Below are 21,276 nucleotides of genomic sequence, written 5' to 3' on the forward strand. Positions count from 1 at the left end.
TATCTTCGCAATGAGCTTAGGCCTTAGCAGCCTGATAGATGCGATTAAGAGGGAAAGTGTAGGGGAGGGGACGGGGGAGGCAGGGCGGGGGATGCATCGTTAGGGATGCGAGGGAGCTCCTGGGCTCCCATTCCTGAGACACGAGCAGTGAATGAGCCTCAAACGCCAGTTAACTACGCGCCTCTGGCTGGTTTGCTTGGCATGAGGCTATTTAACCCGCTTCACGCCTGCCAGCACAGCAGGCAACGCTGTGCATCACCTCTGCCAGCTACCGGGCTTGAGTTACGCGGGAGGGCAGCCCACCGAAGTGCTCCTGCGTTGTCAGCACAGCAGAGCGGAGCTGACACCGAAATACGGGTCACCTGCAACAAGAACATCTTCACTGGCTGGTGAGCAGGAACCTTCCTGTTTGTAGGGACATAAAAAGAGGCTCTGTGACTTGAAGCGCGAGTAAACCTCAGCAACGAGTTTGCAAAGGTTTGTAAGAAAGAAAAGGAACTGTGGTGACTGAGACCCAGTTCCTTTGCGGATTGCACCTCTGCTGCATTTAGCAAAGAAGGAAAGTAGATGTATGACTTCTCCACTGGAAACACGAAGGGACTTTTCTCTCTTCTCCCACTTACGAAGAAGTAAGGAGATGCCAATGACAGAAGATTATGCAACAGGCACGCTGATTTTTCTTGTAAATAGTTGTATATCGATGGGACTACATTTCAGCTAAGTGTAAAACGGACTAAAAATTGGCGGATTTTAACCTGTGCTACGTGAGGCAACATTAGTGAGTGCTTTTTCAGCTCCATTCTCCAAAAGGAACTCCGCTGAAGCAAGGGACCCGAGTGCTGTCTTCATTGCACCCTCTCACCTCCTGTCTCCGAAAAAGCGGTGGGGAGCAGTGGGGAGCAGCTGAGTAAGAGCTATCTATGTTGGAGAGCGAGCGAAGCTCTTCTGTGGGGCTGCAACTTGTCCTGGATAAACACCCTACTGCACAGTTCCTCCTTCGCTATAGATCGGGGGAAGGTACCACTCCCGTATCCATCACTCCATCACTCTCGTTTGTCCTTGGAGCAAACAAAGCCTCTCCCGTATCTCAGGAAATACAGAAACAGGAAGAAAAAGTTCCAACGGGAGAAAAACGACAGTCCCTCCCACAGCGAAGAGTCGCTGTTAAAAGAAAAGAAAAAGAAAAGGACCCCAAAGTCACCTCCTCCTCCGTCCTTCTGTGCTCAGTGGCACTGGCACACTAATGACTCACCCATTATAGCTAACTTGGGCCGCGGGGAAGAAGGGGGGGGAGGGGGGGGAGGCTCGTACTTTTAAGAAACGCTGAAGAAATACCGAAAGAGCGAATTGAGTTTTTTCAGCAGCCGCCTCCTTTTTTAAGGCCACTCTCTCACAGTCTCTCCCAGGACAACAGAGCAATTGCGTCAGCGGGAAGGAGCGGCGGGATCGGACTGCATCTGCTGATACTAGTGTAGGGATCCTGCAGCCACCGCACTTCCCCCCCACCCCCCGCCTTTCTTTACTTGGAGATGCCAATATTCCTGCAGAGATCTGCCCTACTACTGGGCCCTAACACTGGCTATCTCAACCTAATGGCTCCTGCCCAAACTCTGAAAATAAATTGGACTATCTGCCGTATTTTATGTGAAGAATGGGCACAGTTTCTTAGAGAAAACAAACCTAGAAAATACATTAGAATTCCTAAATGTTTTATCGTCTCTTTTGACAATTTCGGGAAGTGCCCGATCCCGGCTAAGAACCCTACCACCACACAAGAACTATGTTTAAGCGTGCTATCACCTCACGTCTCGTTTCACCATATATCATGGAATATTCTGCAGCATATTGTGCATTACAAATGGGATCTGTAGGATTCGCAGGGATGTGTTAATTAATTCAGCGAGGATGATGCTTAATATGGACTGGCCCAAAAGAAATGAGGTCTAAAAGGAATGTGTGTGAAGGGGAGGGGGGAGGAAGAAGGGGGAGACGTTTGAAGTGTTTGAACGTTAAGGCAAATGTTCAAAAACTACGTTTGCTTCCTGACCTCAAGAACTGCTTCAAGCTTGGCATATGCTGCAGTTCCTTACTCATCACCGAATATAACTGGTAAAGCTGATCCTGACTTACTAAACGAAAAGGATCTGCTCTGCACCACTAGTCCTTCCACTGCACCTGAAAACTTGACCTTGGCACGACTCTTTCTCCAATCGACTCTGGCATTGCTTCAGTAAGGCTCAGGCTTCAGTCTTTTCGGGGCTGACCCCCATTTGCATCCTCCCCCCCAACCCGGTCCCCACAAATATATCCCCTCACCCTCTCTTCAGCAGAACGCCTGCTTCTGTGGACTGATTGGTGCTTTGCAAAACGGAGAGCGACAGTCCATGGCACGTATCCACACAGAGCTATATAGCTGGCACAGGTCCAGCATTTCCCGGTGTGCCATCCCCACACAGCACTGCAGCTTTGGTCATATGAGCAGAAATGATGAGGAAAGCACTTTTTAATCTTTTCGCACTTGCTTCTCTGTTCAAACAGTTGCAGGATGGCTATGACTGATGTGCTCAGCGCTGAGGATATCAAGAAGGCTGTGGGAGCCTTTTCAGGTGAGTGCTTTTTTTTCCCCCCCCTTCCTCTCCTCAGCATAGGGCAGTAGTGCATTTGTTTCAGCTGAGGGAAGATTAGAGGACCTAGGCAGATAAAATATCAAATGAGGATGTTTACAGAAGTGCAGCGAAAGCATGATGGGATTATCAAGTGCAGGGCTGCATCCTCTGCAAAGTTGCCCTGTACATTACAGAGATTAAATGCTCATTCATTTTAAAGGAAAGCAAGCGGTAGCTGCAGACAGACTTTGCTTCTAGCAAGGGGATACTTACAAAGGGAGCAAAGCCCTAGGCAACTCAAGGTGGATTACGTCCTGATGTGGGATAGGGTAGTCAGCCGTGGACATCGGCATCCCAGTCTCCCGAAATCCAGTTTCAAGTATTGCAGAGCTACTAATTCTCGTTTCAAGGAAGTAAGAAACATCTTTTTTCTTTCTTCCTATGGGGAACCCCCAAGTGGTTTTTGCTTTTCGAGATGGAGTAGGGGGCAACAGTAAAGCAAGTTAGTGCACTGCTCGACTGCAGAAGCTTTTTCAGAACAAATGGCTGCAGTAGTCACTAACAGACTCTTCCAGGTTTCAGATATTCCCTACCCCTCTTCTTCATTCGCGACCCCAGACTGACAGAAACCCCTCTCTATGCTGAGAAATTCAAATAGTTATTAAGGTTGCCCTCACAGAAACGTCAGAAATTGTGCTCTTTTGCACCCCCCCCCCAAACCCCAACCCACACCCCGCTAAAAACTACCTGGCTGGTCATACCACCCGGGATAGCAGCCTCTCTCTCTCTCCTTATCTATGCGATGACCTTCCCAAACAGACAAAAGCACCAAGTCAGCTGAGCCCGAGGAAACTCGGCAGCCGGAGAGTCAAAGGGACCAACAAACTGCTCTGCTCGATCCAGCAGCTTATTTTCTCATTAGCTTCCATTGTTCTAGGGCCATCTCGAAGTCCCGGAGCAGATGCAATTAGCAGCAGCTAATGACAAGTCTCAGTCAAGTAGACTCCGAATGACTGAGTCGCCTTAGTTTTATGTAATAGGAAAAGCTACGGTGGGAATAAGAATGTATTACGAAAAAAAAAGTCCACAGCACGTCTTGGAGGTCACTGCACTGGATTTCGCTAACACCTTTCCAAATCTACATCATAGTCGTTAACAAGCCTACGTGGGTGGGGACACAACCGGGTGCGGTTAAAAGACAGGAGAGGTGGAGCAGGTAAACTAATTTATCTCCCCTCCAGTTTCAAGGGCTCTTGTTTCTCCCCGCTAATTGTGCCTCACAAGGTCTTGCAGGCAGCATATAGCACCCCATTGCAGTGTCCGAGCTTACAAACCACTATTGCACATGCCTTTAGCGGTAGAAATGCAATACTGATTTCTAGTAAGCCTTCAGGAAAACCAGAACAGAACTGAAATACCAATGTGCTCCAAAACAGTTCTCGTCAACGTTAGGCTCCGTGGTCAAGCAAGAGTGGGTTTTTTCATGAGTGGAAATGTCAGGAAGTGTTAAATATAATCTAGTAGTTAGGGTTCACCTTTAGAAGAATGTTTTTAGTATAAAAACATTTCATTAACTTGGCAAAAAAAAAAAAAAAAAAAAAAAAAGAAGTCTTGCAGTTAAGGCACTGCAATGAGACCGTGGAGGTCAGACTTTAGTTTCCAACTCTGTCACAGACTTCCTGTGTGACCTTGGGCAAGTGCCTTCACCCTCTGTAGCTCAGCTCTTCATCTGCAAAAGGGAGACAGTAGCCCTCTCCTCATTTGTTCATTTAAATTACAGTGTCTTTGAGGCATGGGATTTTAGCGTGTACGTCTAGCTCCTACCACAGCTAAGCTTCAGAACGTGTTTTTGTGTGCCAGGGTAGGACATGCAGCAATAAGGAGGAAAACTATGGGTATGTGTGTATATGTATATATGTTTCAATATTTTTTGTAAGCAGTTCTCTGCATTTTCATCTCCTGTAGCTGCTGAGTCTTTCAACTACAAGAAGTTTTTCGAGATGGTAGGACTGAAAAACAAGAGTCTAGAAGAATTGAAGAAGGTTTTCTGCATTCTTGATAAGGATCGAAGTGGCTTCATCGAAGAGGATGAATTAAAGTAAGTAAAGATAAATCCTTCTCAAATAACCTCACCTTAAGAGTCTAACTTCCTATTTTCTTTTTATAAAAGACTGTAGATAATAGCACACAATTCAGTCTTCTGACTGGTATTTTTGTGCTATAATCAGTTGTTTGCTGATTGTATAACCTAAAGTGTGTTGGAGGTAACTAGGTGTAGTTTTTGCTGCAGGATGCCTGAAACACACGAGTGTTCTACACTTTACTGATAGTTCTTCAGTCAAATGAAATTTCAGAGTAGAGCACTCTTCCTGAATGTTAAAGAAGGTCACCAACAGAGGAGAGGAATCAACACCAGATTCCATCTCAAATATCAAAACAGTGGTACAAATAAATGCAAAGTGAAACTGTTCTGAACAAACCTTTCCTTTTTTCACGCCTTTTCTTTAGGTTTGTACTGAAGAGCTTTAACCCAAATGGCAGAGACCTGTCAGACAAAGAAACGAAGGCTCTTATGGCTGCAGGAGATAAGGATGGTGATGGTAAAATTGGTGTTGATGGTATGTAACTAAAGGGAAAAAAGTTTGATAGTAAAAATCTAATGTTACTCTTACATGCAAGGATAGAGTAAACCTAGGACTCTCACTGAGGCCTGTGACCTTCTGAAAGGCATAATTTGGACTTAATGAGATGTTAAGTCTTGCTACATTTGCCGTACCTTACAAACTTCATACGAAACAGGAGCTGAGTTCCGACACTAGAGGGGGCAAGAGTTTACCAAAACCAAAACTTAGTTAAGGTACACTACAGCATAGGAGGAAGTACCTGATCCAACTCACATTTTAATCAGTTAAATTGTTCTTACGATTTCAGGAGAGTGAGGATCAGGACACTGGGAGTTCATGGATCCCGAGATTGACTATAAATCCCAATGGGGAAAAAATTAAAAGAAAAAAAAGCTGAGTATCAGCATTTCTGCTTGATTGGTAAATGAGAAAATAATGCAAGACTTCGGTTGACTTAGCAAGCAAGTTCTTAAAATTTGAAATACAGTCAGTCTGCTAAGGAACCTCTATACAACAACTGTGTATCCAGCCTCTGCTAGTGTTTATGCAGGTCTTCACAGCTAAGAAAACCTGTCACACTCTATGAGAAAAGAACAACATTTTTACTCACAGCACTGTTAAAAAAAATATATTGTTTTCTATTACCCCTTGGGATGAATCAGATTAGCCCACATACAGGAAAAAAGAGGTAAAGGGAGAAATGTATCACTGAAACACACTGGAAGAGACACCAAGACATGCATTTCTGAATTAAATCTTTCCCCATTGCAGGAGATAGTAGCAGACATTTGTGGCCAGAGTACAAAATCAGCTAGACATCATTAAACAACAACAAATTCCTAAGTTTCCACCATACTGAAAGGTCATATGCTAGGTTAAAATCTGAAAACATCTAAAAATCCCATATCTCTCTGTGTTGCCTGATCTCTGAGATTTATAAAAATGTCTCCAAATAAAGAGAATAAAAGGCAAAATGAGGTTAACTAACAGTCTCCTAGTTTAGCAACTGAAGAAATGACATATCAAATCATCCATTGACATATTAGTCAGGAGATATATTAGCTAAATTGCCTGTTCATAGCACACTGGCCTATCAGTAACTATGATCCTACTTCTAAAGCTTCTTAAGTTCTCAGATCGTGATGATATCACAGTGGCAGATAAGAAATTGTGAAGCCTCCAGGGAAGTTCCTGCTGAACATTAGCAGCATTATTGAACCTAGGAGGGTGTCCTTATTTGAGATACTTTCACATGCTTTATTATATGGGTCCTTCTTATTCCCATTAAAATTAGTGGCATATTAATGGGCAAGATTTTCAGAAGAAAACTTGATTCAGGTAAGTAAGCTTACGGCAGCCAACCTGACATCAGATATTTTTTCAGTAATCCCCGAGAGGCTGCAAAATGAGTAAAAGTCATGATAAAAATTAAAAATCTCCTGGAAGTCCTTCTTCTCTTATCCCTCTTTTTGCTTTTGTATCTTATAAAATAGATTAGTATAAATCATTATTTACAAAGTTTCCAAAATAAATTTGCTATTGTAGGAGATAATGTAGAAAACAGAATCTGATGAGAGAAATCACTAGCCTACAACATATTCTTTGTAATTATATTTGGCATTTCAGTAAAATACTGCTCAGTATGCATTAGGCTGGAATATGCTAGAAAGCTATACTAAGCACAATGAGACAATCCTCTCCTTTTTAGTCAGAGCTTTGATACAAGATAATTAGTAAATTATTTTAAATGTCAAAATAGACCAAATCCTTGTAATTGGAAACTACAGTTTGTGCAAAAAAAGATACAGCTTAATTTAGTTTGGAAGGGGAATTACAACTGAAAAAGAGAATGCAATCAATCAAAAGGATTATCTCACTAACAGGTGATTCAGAGGCAATAAACTTTTATAAGAATGACCAATAGACAGGCAGTAATATAATGTGTTTGTATCAGAAGCCTTTCATATATCAGTAAAGTTTGTAACAATGTTCCCACAAGCCATCTGCAGTTGGGCTAAGCTTTGTATAAAGATAAACAGCAAACAAGTATTACAAAGCTCACTTGGTACGTATTTGAAATATTTAAATCTGTTATGCACATTGAAAATACTGGAAAAAGTATAATGTGTATAGCAGTTATTCGTGACAGGCCATTTTACAGTTTGTCTGATATCAGGAAGTACCCCTGAAATACATTGCCAATGCAGTAATAATATCACTATCCTAACATATAATAGGAAGTAGTTGGCTATAAATATGAATAACCTTTCCCAAATACATTCTGTAGACAAAACTTGTTATAAAAAGGATTCAGTTAAGCTGTAGCAAGTATAACAACATGTTCTAACAGAATATGCAGAGTTGTTTTTCACTTTTAGAAAGGTTTCATCCATTTGGCATTCAAGTTTCTGCTCTGTAGGATTTATTTGTAGTCACTTGATAATCATTGCCATTTTCCTTCTCTGCCCAGAATACGCTTGGTTCCTAACACAAGTGCTTCCTTTTATCTCTTAAATTCAGTTTGCAACACTTCCAATCTAGGTACCCAGCATGTCCAGGATTTATACATGTTTTGTGTTAAGTACTCTGTATCACTAATCCTAACTTGGATTTACATCTTTCAAAATGATGGACAAATGTGGACTTAATTTAAACCCTCTGGCATTTTTATTTCTCAGTCTGGTTTGTCAGGGTTTGGCAAAATGTTTTTCGGACACATCTACCATATTAGTCAGTAGGGTAACAATCTCACTTTTTTGAGGTGAGCATTTTTCAGTTGAACATCAGAATTTTCTTACAAATTTATAATTTTATAGCTTCTATTTTTTTTTTTTTTTGGTTGCAAGACATTACTCCTTATTATGTCTAACTGTAATAATTTTCTCAAGTCTTTACAGATGACTACGTCCTCCTTTTGTCATTTTCCTCTCAGCTAATTATGTTAAACCCATAAACCACTCTCTCTATATATTCTCTAATCCCTTTATCATTTTTGCTGCACTTCTTGGGATTCCCTCCTGTCTGTCCTTTTTAATGCTTTGAGGCACACACAACTACTCAAGGTATTCTCATGGGTGACTGCTCCAACACTAGACAGAACTAGGAATTATAACTTCCTTAGGCCATATAGTGTTCAGAGTGCAGTATGTCAAGCAGCTACTCACTGAGATACAGATGTGCCTTCCCTATGCTTTATCATTCTGCTGAAAGACACGCTATATACCAAAGTGCAGAGTAACCCCAAAATGCAAGTACCTATGTTTATGTAAGTATTATGGATGTAGCACTAATAAAAGTAAGAAGGTAAAATCCTGGCCCTCCGAAATCAAAGGAATTTTTGTTATTCCCATCAATGTAGTCAAGATTGCTGTGTAGGTTTTCACAATAGAGAGAGTATCAACCTTCTGTTTTTGTAATCTGTCATTTTTAGTCAATTTGCCTTTATAAAATCAAGTATAAATGCAATATATTTACAATATAAGGACACAAATACTCTGAAAGACTCATTAATGAGTCTCTTTGCCAAACTCTAATATAAAGGAAATTTATTTCACTACAAACTTTAATTTCTAGTTCTTGACTTCATCCCATTGAGATTTACAAAGGAATAACAGGGAACTAATCAAGTTCTTCAGATGAACAATGGTGGACAGTCCTGATGGTCTGGCATGTATAGAATTTATTCCTTACCCTCAAAAAATCATTTCACTTCACTGTAAGATTTCCTAAATCATACTCTCCCTTTAACTTAGATTTCTCTGTTCTTCTGCTATTGTGATGTTCCTACTACATCAGTGACTCTGTTATCATTATAATATGCTTGCTTCTTTTTTACATTTTTAAAAATATTTTCAAATAATTCTTCCCTTCTCCAGAATTTGCAACTATGGTGGCTGAATCATAAAGACTTTGACCAATGCAAACCCTTCATCCATCCTTCACTGCCCAGTTCCAACCACCTCCTGCTGACTGCTTTGGCTCCTGTTCTATTTAATTATGTTATTTTATACTCCGGCTCTGTTCTCTGCAATCCTGTAACTCTGTAATTGTGCTGAAAGATACTGTTAAAATAATAAAGGTCACATCAATTTGGGCTTTATTCTCTCTCACTATGACTGGTTTCTTCTTTCATGTAGTCTTGGCACACGTTAAGAGAAAACGAAATTTATTTTACTCGTTTTTGCTGACACTCCTGCTGCTTTTCCGTAGTTAAAGTTTTAAGAAATTTTAAAAAGCATTTGGTATAAAACATGCATATAACAAGTCATTCAGTCCAAATTCTGAATTGTGCCAAAACTGACTGCATTATTTTTAAGCCATCCCTGCTAAATGGATGCATACTCATACCCTGGAAAATCTCCAGTGATGGCAATTACCCAACTTCACTTGGCAGTTTGTTCTTTTGACTTAATCACTGTTATACCTACAAAGTATTTCCTAATACTTAACCTATATCCTTCCTGCTGCATTTTGGTGATCAGTGAATTGATCCTTGTTTTTATCAAAATTTGTTAAATTTGTCTGGTGCAGTGGGATTTTTGGATAAAAGGTTTGACAGGAATATCAGTTGATGCTAACCATGCAGGGGAAAACCTCAAACTATTGAAATGCAATCACTTTTAAAATGCAGATATGTTTACTAGCAACATTAAACAAGCATCTAGGAAAGGACTAACAGACTTCTCAAAAGAAACAACATGATGAATTTCAGAGAAGGAGGCATTAGATACTCTGCAGCAAAATTCAGCTGTGATGCTATTGTTGACATTCTCACTGTTAAAATAGTATATCAAAAATCTCATGACAAAACATAACTCTTCTAAAACTTCACAAAAAAGGTGAACATCTATTTTTGAGTTACATATGAGAAACTGAGACTCAAGCCAAAAAAGTGATTATTCAACAGCAAGCCCATGGCAGAGCCAAGAACTAAACCCTTGCTGCCCAAATCTCAGTTCAGTAACCTTGACACCAAGCTACTCCTTTCTATCTTTTCTGTTTGTCTGTTTAAGCAAAAGTTAAAGGGGGAAAAATCACTTCTGAGCAACATCTTCCCCACATCCTGACAGAGCATTGATTACTATTGCAAAGAAAAGGAAGGAAATTTGCCATTTGTGGATTCCAAACTACTCCCTGCAGCAAAATTGTTCCATTCTGATTTAGCATCACTAATTAACACAAAGGTAGAAGACTGAAATCCTGTCAGCATCACTCTGTACAGAATACCGTTCCTTGCAACAATGATTACCAATGCTACTTGGGAAGCCAAAAAACACACCTAAAGCTATTCACGCTACAGTAACTCAGAAGGCAGACTTTTTGCTGCAGCTGCTGTTCATTCAAAAGAAATCCTCTGGTTTTGCACAATGTATGTATGGGTGTGAAGAATGTATTCATTTTTAAACATTCTAAATAAAGTAAATGAAAATGGATTGCAATAAGGCAAGACTGTTTACATCTTCCTTTTCTCGGCAACTGCTGACCTCAAGTGGTAAAAAAGTGTAATTACAATAGCATATGATGCTACCAACAAAAGATTACAATTTCAATTATTAGAATACCACAAATAAGATCCATGGAACCACGAAATTGACATAAAGATGACGATGTAAGCAAAGTATGATTCCAGCCCTTTCTATTACCTTTCTGTTCCTTGAACCCACAAGGATTTGTATTTTAAAGCATTTCTGTGTGGCATGCAGTCTCAAACTTTATCCAGAACTTTACCAAAAAATAACAAATAACGAGTCAACACAGCCATTAATGAGTCTAAAAATTTATTTATAGCACATTGTGTGTAATAAAGTACATTAATCCAATATTAATACTGGTAGTTTACAGGCATAAAAGTTTGAAGACCCCAAATCATGACTCCTACATCAATCTGTTTTCATATTATTCTCTCATTCACTCCTGAAAAAGCAACACTAAGCAAGCATAAGATCTGATTCAGCCTGAAATTTTTCTATTATGTAATGACAGATAGGATGAAAAGAAATATCCTTTTATTTTCAAACTGAAAAAATAATTACAATATGGATACCACTTGCAATGAATAGACAGAACTCCAAAATATCACCTTCATGTTTCATGGTAACTGCACTTGATACTCTAAACAAGAATTAATATCTCTCTACCCATGCATTTGTTCAGTTTATTCAAATATGCTACCAGTATACACAGGACCTATGTAAGCAGAAGTCTCAAAAAAAATTTTTTTAAACATATCTTTTCTTAACCAAATTTTAAATTCAAAGTTTAAATTTCAATGTTTCACACCTTTATCACTAAAACAAAAAAGATCCAAGCTGGTATCTAACATAAATCAATTTCTGCCTGAACCTAAAATTATTGTTTTATCAATTATCCAACTCAGTATTTAGATTCTTGCTTCTCCAACCTGAATTGCTTCCATACTTTACCTAAATGTGGAATTGTTCCATTTCCAATTGATAAAAGTTCTCAGCATTTTCCTGACTGAATCTGCTAGGAGGAAGTTATGTAGTGCTGGTTCAAAATTTTGCAGCAAACATGAATGCAAAATTTTAAGTTACAATAAAATAAACAATATAACATATTACATGTACAAAACATTACATTATTTATTCTCATATAACCCTCATTTTAATGTATTGAAGACTCTCAAAGAATCTAACATGAAGACTGGAGAAAAAGATTTGCCACAGAATTAAATCAAGCTTCATCGCAGGCTGTGGATTATAGTACACTTAACATATACAGAAAATCCACATTACCCTGCATTGTACTGTTTCATATAAAAAGATGCTTTATTTTCACAGGCATAAGCAAAGAAGCAAAATTAAATTTCTCCAAGAAACATTTATCTTGAATTTCTTAATTGGCATATTGTATCTTCTCCTCTGTCCTAAGCAGTAAATGTTCTGTAATTTTCTCCACTGTTGTAATAAAATAAAAGTTATAAAACATCAAATCCATTTTATCTTCCATGTTGAAGATAAAATCTCAGACAACAAGTACTCATCCTTTCCTTTGATACACAGACATTATTTTGTAACAAGACAAAATTATAAAATTTAAGATTTGTAAATTCTCTTTACCCATACAAAAAAAGACACTACTTGTTCACACTGACATTATATATTGCCAGGAAAGAAATGCAGCACTCTTTCAACTACAACTCAAAAGGAAGAAGAGCCAAAAATCCACAAGTCCTAAAATAGTCATTTTCAAGTCCAAATAGTAATTTTCTGACAAATGACAAATTAAGATCTAATAAAAAAGGTGTGCACCAACCAAACACCACCAATCCTTAACACATCTCAGATCACCATGACCAAACTTTCAACCAACAAATTCATAATTGTTTATGTTTTACATGGTCCTTTAGAGTTCTTAATGGAGTCTTGTGGATCAGCAATTTTCCACATGACTTATTTTGGTAACCAGTGGACTGGAGACCTGTTCGTTTTGCCAGAACTGAGATAAGATTGATATTTACAGTCTATCCACCAGTTCTGAGCTCATCACTGTAAACCTAAGGTCTCATGACTGCTTCCACCCTTTGCTCACTTCATTGAAGCAAAGTTTGCTTATTTGCCTCTTTTGCCTTCTCCTACTTCACAACTTTTTTTTGGGGGGGGGGGAGTAATGACACTTTCCCCTGTTTCTAAATACTTTAGAACACTGAGAATACATTATTTTATTTATAAGTCAACTACAAATGATACAGAAATTATATGGCATACAATAACATATCAAAACTATGCTATGATATAATCATGTGCTAATATTCTTGTGTTAACTATAGCCAGAAACCAGGTGTAACAAAGATAGAAGAGCATAGGCTTTAGCATATGTCAGTGATTAGAATACCTCCTCCAAGTCCTGGACTCTGCTTCTGATAACACACACTTAAACCTGAGCTGCTGCACAATCACACCTTCATTCTGAGAAAGTTTTTTGGCAGATGCTCTTATCCAGAGACCTACACTTTAGAAATTCCGAAACTCTCTAGAGCTCCAACATTTAAGACAACTTTTCTCCTAAAAAAATGAGAAAAAAGTAAAATGTGTCTTAAGGGGGTAGCTATGCACATGAGAGACCAACTGTTACAAATTTCCCAGACAGTGAGATTCCTAATGTGGACTTATGTATTTCACAAAGGAGGAAGTACATTTCTGACTAGTGCACTTCTAGTTAATAAAGTAACAAAGCTTAATAAAGCTTATCAAAGGTTGATACAGTTTTAAAGACAGAAGTAATATAAATGCAAATATTAGAATCCCTTTTCCAGCCACCAGACAGAAGAAACTGCAATAGCTACAACAAAAAAAAGATCGGGATATCCAAATGAAAATACTGGAGGGCATTTAATCACAGAAACATAGAATGGTTGAGGTTGGAAGGGACCTCTGGAGATCATCTAGTCCAACCCCCTTGCTCAAGCACGGTCACCTAGAGCATGTTTCCAAGGATTGCGTCCAGACGGCTTTTGAATATCTCCAAGGATGGAGACTCCACAAACTCTCTGGGCAATTTGTTCCAGTGCTGTCACCCTCACAGTAAAGAAAGTTTTCCTCATATTCAGATGGAACTTCCTGTGTTTCAGTTTGTGCCCATTGCCTCTTGTCCTGTCACTGGCCCCATCCTCTTTATACCCTCCCTTAAGATATTTGTAATCACTGATAAGATCCCCTCTGTCTTCTCTTCTCCAGGCTGAACAGTCCCAGCTGTCTCAGCATTTCCTCACAGGAGAGATGCTCCAGTCACCTAATCATCTTTGCAGCCCTACACTGGACTCGCTCCAGTACTTCCATGTCTCTCTTGTACTGGGGAGCCCAGAATTGGACACAGTACTCCAGATGTGACCTAACCATGGCTGAGTGGAGAGCTGCCTCAACCTGCTACCAACACTCTTCCTAATGCAACCCAGGATACCACTGGCCTTCTTGGCCACAAGGGCACATTGCTGGCTCAGTCAACTTGTTGTCCACCAGGACTCCCAGGCCCTTCTCCACAGAGCTGCTTTCCAGCAGGTCAACCCCCAACCTGTACTGGTGCATGGGGTTATTCCTCCCTAGGTGCAGGACCCTGCACTTGCCTTTGTTGAACTTCATGAGATTCCTCTCCATCCAACTCTCCAGCCTCTCCAGGTCTCTCTGAATGGCAGCACAGCCCTCTGGTGTATCAGCCACTCCTCCCAGTTTTGTATTATCAGCAAACTTGCTGAGGGTGCACTCTGTCCCTTCGTCCAGGTCATTGATGAATAAGTTGAACAAGACTAGACCCAGTACTGACCCCTGGGGGACACCACTAGCTACAGGCTTCCAACTAGACTCTGCACCACTGATCACAACTGTCTGAGCTCAGCCATTCAGCCAGTTCTCAATCCACCTCACTGTCCACTCATCTAACACACACTTCCTGAGCTTACCTATGAGGATGTTATGGGAGATAATGTCGAAAGCCTTGCTGAAGTCAAGGTAGACAACATTCACTGCTCTCCCCTCATCTACCCAGGTAGTCATTCCACCATAGAAGGCTATCAGACTGGTTAAGCATGATTTCCCCTTTGTGAATCCATGCTGACTACTCCTGATCACCTTCTTTTCCTCCATGTGCTTAGAGATGACATCCAGCATGAGCTGTTCCATCACCTCTCCAGGGACGGAAGTGAGGCTGACTGGCCTGTAGTTACCTGAGCCCTCCTTCTTACCCTTCTGGAAGTCTGGAGTGACATTGGCTTTCTTCCAGTCCTCAGGCACCTCTCCTGTTCTCCATGACCTTTCAAAGATGATGGAGAGTGGCCTAGCAATAACATTCACCAGCTCCCTCAACACTCGTGGGTGCATCCTATCGGGGTCCATGGATTTGTGGGTGTTGAGTTTGCCTAAATGATCTCTAACCCAATCCTCCTCGACCAAGGGAAAGTCTTCCTTTCTCCAGACTTTCTCTCTTGTCTCCAGGGTCTGGGATTACTGAGGGCTGGCCTTAGCAGTAAAGACTGAAGCAAAGAAGGCATTCAGTAATTCTGTCTTCTCCGTATCCTTCATCACCGGGGCACCCATCCCAGTCAACAGCAGGCCCACATTTTCCCTAGTCTTCCTTTTGCTACTGATGTATTTGAAGAAGCCCTTCTTATTGTCCTGGACATTCCTTGCCAGATTTAATTCCAAATGAGCCTTGGCCTTCCTTGTTGCATCCCTGCATACTCTGACAATGTTCCTATATTCCTCCCAAGTGGCCTGTCTTTTCTTCCACATTCTGTATACTTCCTTCTTCTGTTTGGGTTTTGCCAGGAGCTCCTTGCTTATCCATGCAGATCTCCTGCCACCTTTGCTTGACTTCTTACCCATAGGGATGCACCAATCTTGAGCTTGGAGGAAGTAATCCTTGAATATTAACCAGCTCTCTCAGCACCCCCTTCCTTCTAGAGCCCTAACCCAAGGGATTCTTCCAAGAAGGTCCCTGAAGAGGCCAAAGTTTGCTCTCCTGAAATAAGCTTACAGAACATGCAGCTAGAAAAGAAGACATTTCTTCACAAATTCATTCGGTCTTCCATGTAGGAAAACCTAAGAGAAAGGATCTTGACAATGCCTAAATCAGCATGTCCAACCTTTAAAACAACAACAATTCTATGAGATACTAGTCTGAACAATTAATGGTTTGTCTACAAGAATACAGTTGGTTTCAGTGGTGTTACAGTGGTACGACATTGACATTCATAAATGGAAACTTAGGCCTTCAGGTGGTAAGAATATGGTAAACTTCAACAATAATTGCAACTTCTTCATTGTAGAATTTCTAGACAGGTAGAAAGGGACCAAGCAACAGACTATTGGAGGGAAGGGTTACTGAAGAGACAAACTGAACACTGAAAAAAGAACACTGAAAAAGTGGCATTTTCAGGTTTTGGAAACATTGCATGGGAGGGTTTTATTAGTTTAATTTTTTAATTGTTAAACTTCACTTTCACTAACTTTAATGCCATGCAGTTTAGCAAAAGTATCACTAAAAAGATACTGAAATATATAGGTAATGTCAAATTATCAAGTAGTCTTATTACTGCTTTAATATAAAGAGGAATCACAATTACATGGCTGTGCTAATTTATGCTTCCTTCTGTAGATGAATGAAGATTTTCTATCTTAAAATATCTGCATTCCTCCCCTGACCCCAAAGTAATTTTCAATTTTGCTGGATACAGCACAACTGCATCTACTCCTTCAGCTACAACGAGCTGTTGAAATAAAGCTATTGCCCAGCGCCTGCTCTTAGTCAGACAGCTCAAATCAGAGGTTAGGGGGAAAAAAATAGATTTTATGTCATTGTAATGCAGGTCTCCTTTTAGCTTTGCTGCAGTCAGTGTTCAATTATGTTCTGCAACAATCACCATTACTAGAGCCAGTATTTTTCTGTTCCTCCCTGCATGCATTAACTTTCTTGTTCACATGATAGCCTTCTTCGCAAAGCAGAGGAGCCTTAAAAGAAATCTGCCAATAGATTTAATGAGCCTACATCTTTTTTTGCCTGTTGAGGATCCTAGGATTCAAGTGCATTCTCAGTTTGAATGCTCCAAAGGAATATAGCTGATATAATATAACTTACTATAAATTAACTTATAAATTACTTCTCTCTGGAGGTTTGATAGGTCAAAATTAACCTGAAATTTAATCTATTCTTTTGAATACAAAACACAGAGCAGATAGTAAAGGACGGACCTCATGCAATTTTTTTCTGGATGTATCCTATTTTTACAGGCTTGGGATTCTTCTCATGCAGAATTTTTATTAGTTCAGTCTGCAGCCAGAATGAGTAAGACTCCATCAGAAGCAGGAACAAGAGCTCTGCTTTCGTAGAAATAAAAAGAGGGAAAGAGTTGGTCTAGTTAGGCAAAACAGCAAATGGGAAGGAATTAGCTAATGTGAACAGCTAGTGGGAATGTGGGAGGGCTGTCTTGCTTTTGAAGTACAAGGGCAGCAATACATGGGCAAAGAGCTCTGAGACAGCGGCCAGAGGGTGAAGAACACTGAAATTCACAGTCTGGGACTTGAAGAGAAGGGAATCTGGAGCTGGAAGGATTGAAGATGCCTACAGGGAGGATTTGAAAAGCTTAGAGCAGGAGAGGTTTTATTCTAATATGAACATACTGTAATAAACCGACCTTGAAAAAAAAGGACATGCATAAGGTAGAAGAGTTTGTGTCTAAAAATTAACCTTTGAGGTAAGTGCAGATGATAGAAAGCAAATGGTGTTTGGAACTCTTGAAGTTTTATTAGGAGTCTCAAGCATTTCTCTTCTCCTTCCCCCATTAAGGCTCCAGGTCCTGGAGTCACATGACTAACTCAGTTTTCAGCGGAAAAAAATTCTAGCTGTCATGCCAACAGGAAAAAAAAAAACCTTGAAAACACAAAGCCTAAAAATTTACACAGAATATAAAACAAAACATTACCATTCATTTTTTCAATGAATCTCATGACTTGAGTGTAGTTTGTCTTATGTTTTTAAAATATTTTAAATAGCATTAACGTAAACCTAGCAGTTGCTTTCTAAGCACTGGCAGCAGCTAGAGATCCAAAAAAGATTCCCATCTGATACATAATCATCACCACCACCACATAATGACTGGCATACTGGAATTATGGATAGTTCATTTGAAGATGTCATATATTTGCTTCTGTATTCTACAGATTAACTCCTTCCTCATGATGCAGAAGCATACTTACAGCTCACTTACGAGTGCTGAAAGACTCCATGCACAACACTGTGCTGAACAGCATGACAATGACTGCTCCAAGAATACATCCAAGAATAGTTTATTCATTGCTGAGAAAGGTTCAGGTCACACACAAGGTCACAGTCAGTCCTGAGTCTGTCGCTGATAATTCCATGGAGACATCTATACAACATTAAGACTTTTTGTATGATGCGCCAGAGCCCAGATCAACTATCCCCGTCTAAAGCTTTGGGGTATATTGCTAAAAACTAAACGGAGATTTTAATTTTCACACCAGCACTTTCTATAGCTACCAATGTGTCCTGAAGCTGAACTGTGACTCTCTGATTTTCTGCTTATCACATGCAAGACCAAACAAATAAGGAAGATTCAAGTTGGGTTTTTTTTTTCCAGATATATTCTGAATAAATATTCTCCAACAATTCTCCTTCTTACCTTTGTCATTGTGGATTTGAATACATCCTTGAGAAACCTGTCCCTTATTCCATATTCATCAGAAGAAAGGACATACTAGTTTCAGTTAGCATACCTGAACCAAGTTCATAGCCTTGTAAAGGTACCTACCCTAGGCCTAATATTTACCATTTTTCATTGACACCACAGCCATCATTCATTTCTAACTTTCACTTTCCCAACTTAGTACATGAGAAAAAAATGACAGGTATGCCAGATGAGTCAGAAGTGCTGTTACAACTGTCAAAAAAACCTTTGGCTGATTCCACCATTTTATAATCATCGTACATTTCAGTGCGCTGAGTGTCAGCCAGAAAGCCTTCACATCCATGTCTCACTCCCTACCAGATGCTGAATAAGTAATTCTACAAAATGGCAAGATCAGAAGACCCAGAACTATAGTGCTGTTATCAACTGTGAATAGAAAGCTTCCAAATTCATTCTTCTGTTCCAAGAGCTCCGCTTTGAAAAGAAGAAACAAAAGGCAATTTGAGGGGATGCCACATAAAGTAGCTCTCAAAATAGATGAAGTTTCTATTTCTTCTACTATTTAAGCATAAAAGAAGGAAATCAACAATAAAATCTACACAGTAGTTCTTGCTGTTCTCAAAGCTCCCAGACATATCAGTAAATACTCAGAATCAGTATTGTAAGAATCTATACATGTTAATAAAGTTGCACGAATTCTGAATATTCAGACATCTCGAAGATATTTCTGATGTTGTTTTATCACATTGTTTCTTTTTATTAATAGATTAGTTAAAAAAGAACTGAAGAAGTGATCTGTATTTAAGAGATTTCTTACACAAAGGTCTACTGATTCTTTTACTCAACACTGATGCCCTCTTGAGAAGCACTGTTGACTTCAAGGATAGCTACATTAGTTAGCTCCTCAATAGTTTTTATTAGACAGCACATTCAAGTTACAGGTTGTAACCTGTTCATCCCACAGTGTATTGAGAATCTTTGCATCTATACATGAATAAATATAAAAAAGAAACCTTAGAAATACTAGTGAATTTAACCTCCAAAAAAAATCCCTTTTTAATGGGCATATATTGTGAAGCAGACAATGAAGTGATTTGTTCAGTGCCTGAGGGAATGAGTACAAGCCATATCTCATAATCTAAAAGACCATATGACCTTGGTTTATACTTCAGTATAAAGCCTTACCTTGCTTCTGCCATTCCTTGCCACTCCTACTGAAGCTGCAGTCCTACCATCCAACGCTTTCTGTTGCCTGATGAAATGTGAGCCACACACAGACATGTACAGTCCACCTGTTGTTTTGTAACCACTGCATCAAGGAATGTGACTTCAAATTTCAGGGTTCTACGGCTGTCAGGCTAACTTATCCTGTACATATTATAAAAGGGGCACTTCCTACTCATAGGAGATCTTGCTTTATTTGAGGAAGAAATGAAACTTGGGGAATAAAAGAGTGCTCTATTTCTCCTTAGCTGATAAGTACGGAATTTAAACTCATCAACAATTCTTTGGGGTAGGGATCTCATCCTTTTTCTTTTTTCTAATCCCTTCAGGGTTTCTTTTCCCACTCTTCCTCACATATTCGAGATGAGAAAAGCTTCAGCAAGCACAGTTATCAGTATGCCAATTTATTCAGCAGCAGGCCCTGTGGACTGTTAACAGCAGACTGGAACTGCTTAAAGAAGAAGACAGGAAATCGGCTTTGAGATCAAGAATGATAAGGGGAGAAACAGTTAAAGAGCAGTCAATGGATATCTTGGTAACATTACCTGAAAACAAAGAAAAGCAAATAATGGAAGGAACCAAGCTACAGTAACTGGTGTGAAAGACTGACAAAATAACAAGGAAAATAGAACAAAATTTGAGATGCTAAAAAGAGAGCAAAAAAGAAAGAGGCAACAAGAGAAGTAACTAAAGTACTTTTGGGGAGAACAGTATTGTCAAAAACAAGTAAAAACAGTAACTTGAGAACAGGATAGCAGATCAAAAATTGATCCAGGTTAAGAAGTAACTTTATTACTTTACCCAACTTGCACTATGCATATATTGACCTTTCAAGCCAGGTATTTAACACGCTGACAGCTGACACCCCAACTGACACCATGGAATTCAAGACATTCGTGGCTGACTTAAAAACAATGAGATGTAACAATGGGGTGGAGATGGGGTCAGCGCAACTCAACAAACCCTGAGGGAAAGTGACCCATGTCACAGGACTCAATCAAGCGCGTTACAGGAAAGAGACCTTCGCCTACCCTCTCCCTGCCTCGGCCCTACACTTTCTCCCCCACGGCCAGGCCCCGCTCCTCTGCCTGCGGCACCCACAGCCACACGCAGACAACGGCCAGACGCCGCACGCGACGTACGGCCGTTAGACGTCCGTCACGGCTCCCGCGCAAGCGCACGCGCACGGCAGCTAGAACGGGGACGGGGCACAAAGCGCGTCCCTCCGCTCCGGGCCGGGAAGGGAAACAGGGTGCAGATCAAGCGCATGCGCAGGAAGTAAATTACCCAGGCGCGCAAGCGGAGAGGAAGATTTCTCAGGGAAGATCCCATTCCATGGGAAGGATGTAGGCGGAAGTAGAGGCTTCGGCCCCCCCACGCTTGTCTTTTTGTTCCCTGGTGCTGCTGAAGCCCTATTCTGCAGCTCTTTGCTTGTAACTTAATTGTAGTTTCCCCTCTTCCCAGTGAGTTAATTTCGGGCACCTGGTGCAGTTCCCTGTAATCTACCCAAAGACAAACAGGAGCCTAACAACGTAACTAGTTACTGGGCAAAACCACCCCGATACACCCGGAAAACCGCTGCATCGCCCGCCGATGCCGCTCATCGCCCAGAAGGGGTGGGGCCTAACTTTGATTGCCGATAAACTTGGTGGGTGGGAGAAAA

At 40.2% G+C, this 21,276-nt stretch overlaps 1 protein-coding gene and 1 long non-coding RNA gene across 2 annotated transcripts; one reads left to right on the forward strand and one right to left on the reverse strand.

Moving 5' to 3' along the window:
* The first annotated feature begins 2,120 nt into the window (after nt 1–2,120).
* PVALB (parvalbumin) lies at nt 2,121–9,329 on the forward strand. Its single transcript, XM_026118018.2, has 5 exons — nt 2,121–2,230; nt 2,539–2,606; nt 4,572–4,704; nt 5,115–5,224; nt 9,106–9,329. Exons 2-5 carry the CDS (start codon nt 2,546–2,548, stop codon nt 9,132–9,134), a joined length of 333 nt encoding a protein of 110 aa, XP_025973803.1. The 5' UTR covers nt 2,121–2,230; nt 2,539–2,545; the 3' UTR covers nt 9,135–9,329.
* Nucleotides 9,330–10,990: 1,661 nt separating this feature from the next.
* LOC135328517 (uncharacterized) lies at nt 10,991–21,223 on the reverse strand. Its single transcript, XR_010389500.1, has 2 exons — nt 19,575–21,223; nt 10,991–18,863 (listed from the first exon to the last, which is right to left on the reverse strand). It is a non-coding gene; the product is annotated as an uncharacterized LOC135328517 (long non-coding RNA).
* Nucleotides 21,224–21,276: the final 53 nt, after the last annotated feature.

This window comes from Dromaius novaehollandiae, chromosome 1, assembly GCF_036370855.1.
Source record: "Dromaius novaehollandiae isolate bDroNov1 chromosome 1, bDroNov1.hap1, whole genome shotgun sequence".
In the NCBI taxonomy this organism is placed as follows: Eukaryota; Metazoa; Chordata; class Aves; order Casuariiformes; family Dromaiidae; genus Dromaius; species Dromaius novaehollandiae.

What these genes read in the sequence shown, in the direction of transcription:
- PVALB (XM_026118018.2), top strand. Translation starts at nt 2,546, where the DNA reads ATGGCTATGACTGATGTGCTCAGCGCTGAGGATATCAAGAAGGCTGTG. An exon ending in GGCTGTGGGAGCCTTTTCAG is followed by an intron (nt 2,607 to 4,571) that starts GTGAGTGCTTTT and finishes CATCTCCTGTAG; the next exon opens with CTGCTGAGTCTTTCAACTAC. An exon ending in ATCGAAGAGGATGAATTAAA is followed by an intron (nt 4,705 to 5,114) that starts GTAAGTAAAGAT and finishes CCTTTTCTTTAG; the next exon opens with GTTTGTACTGAAGAGCTTTA.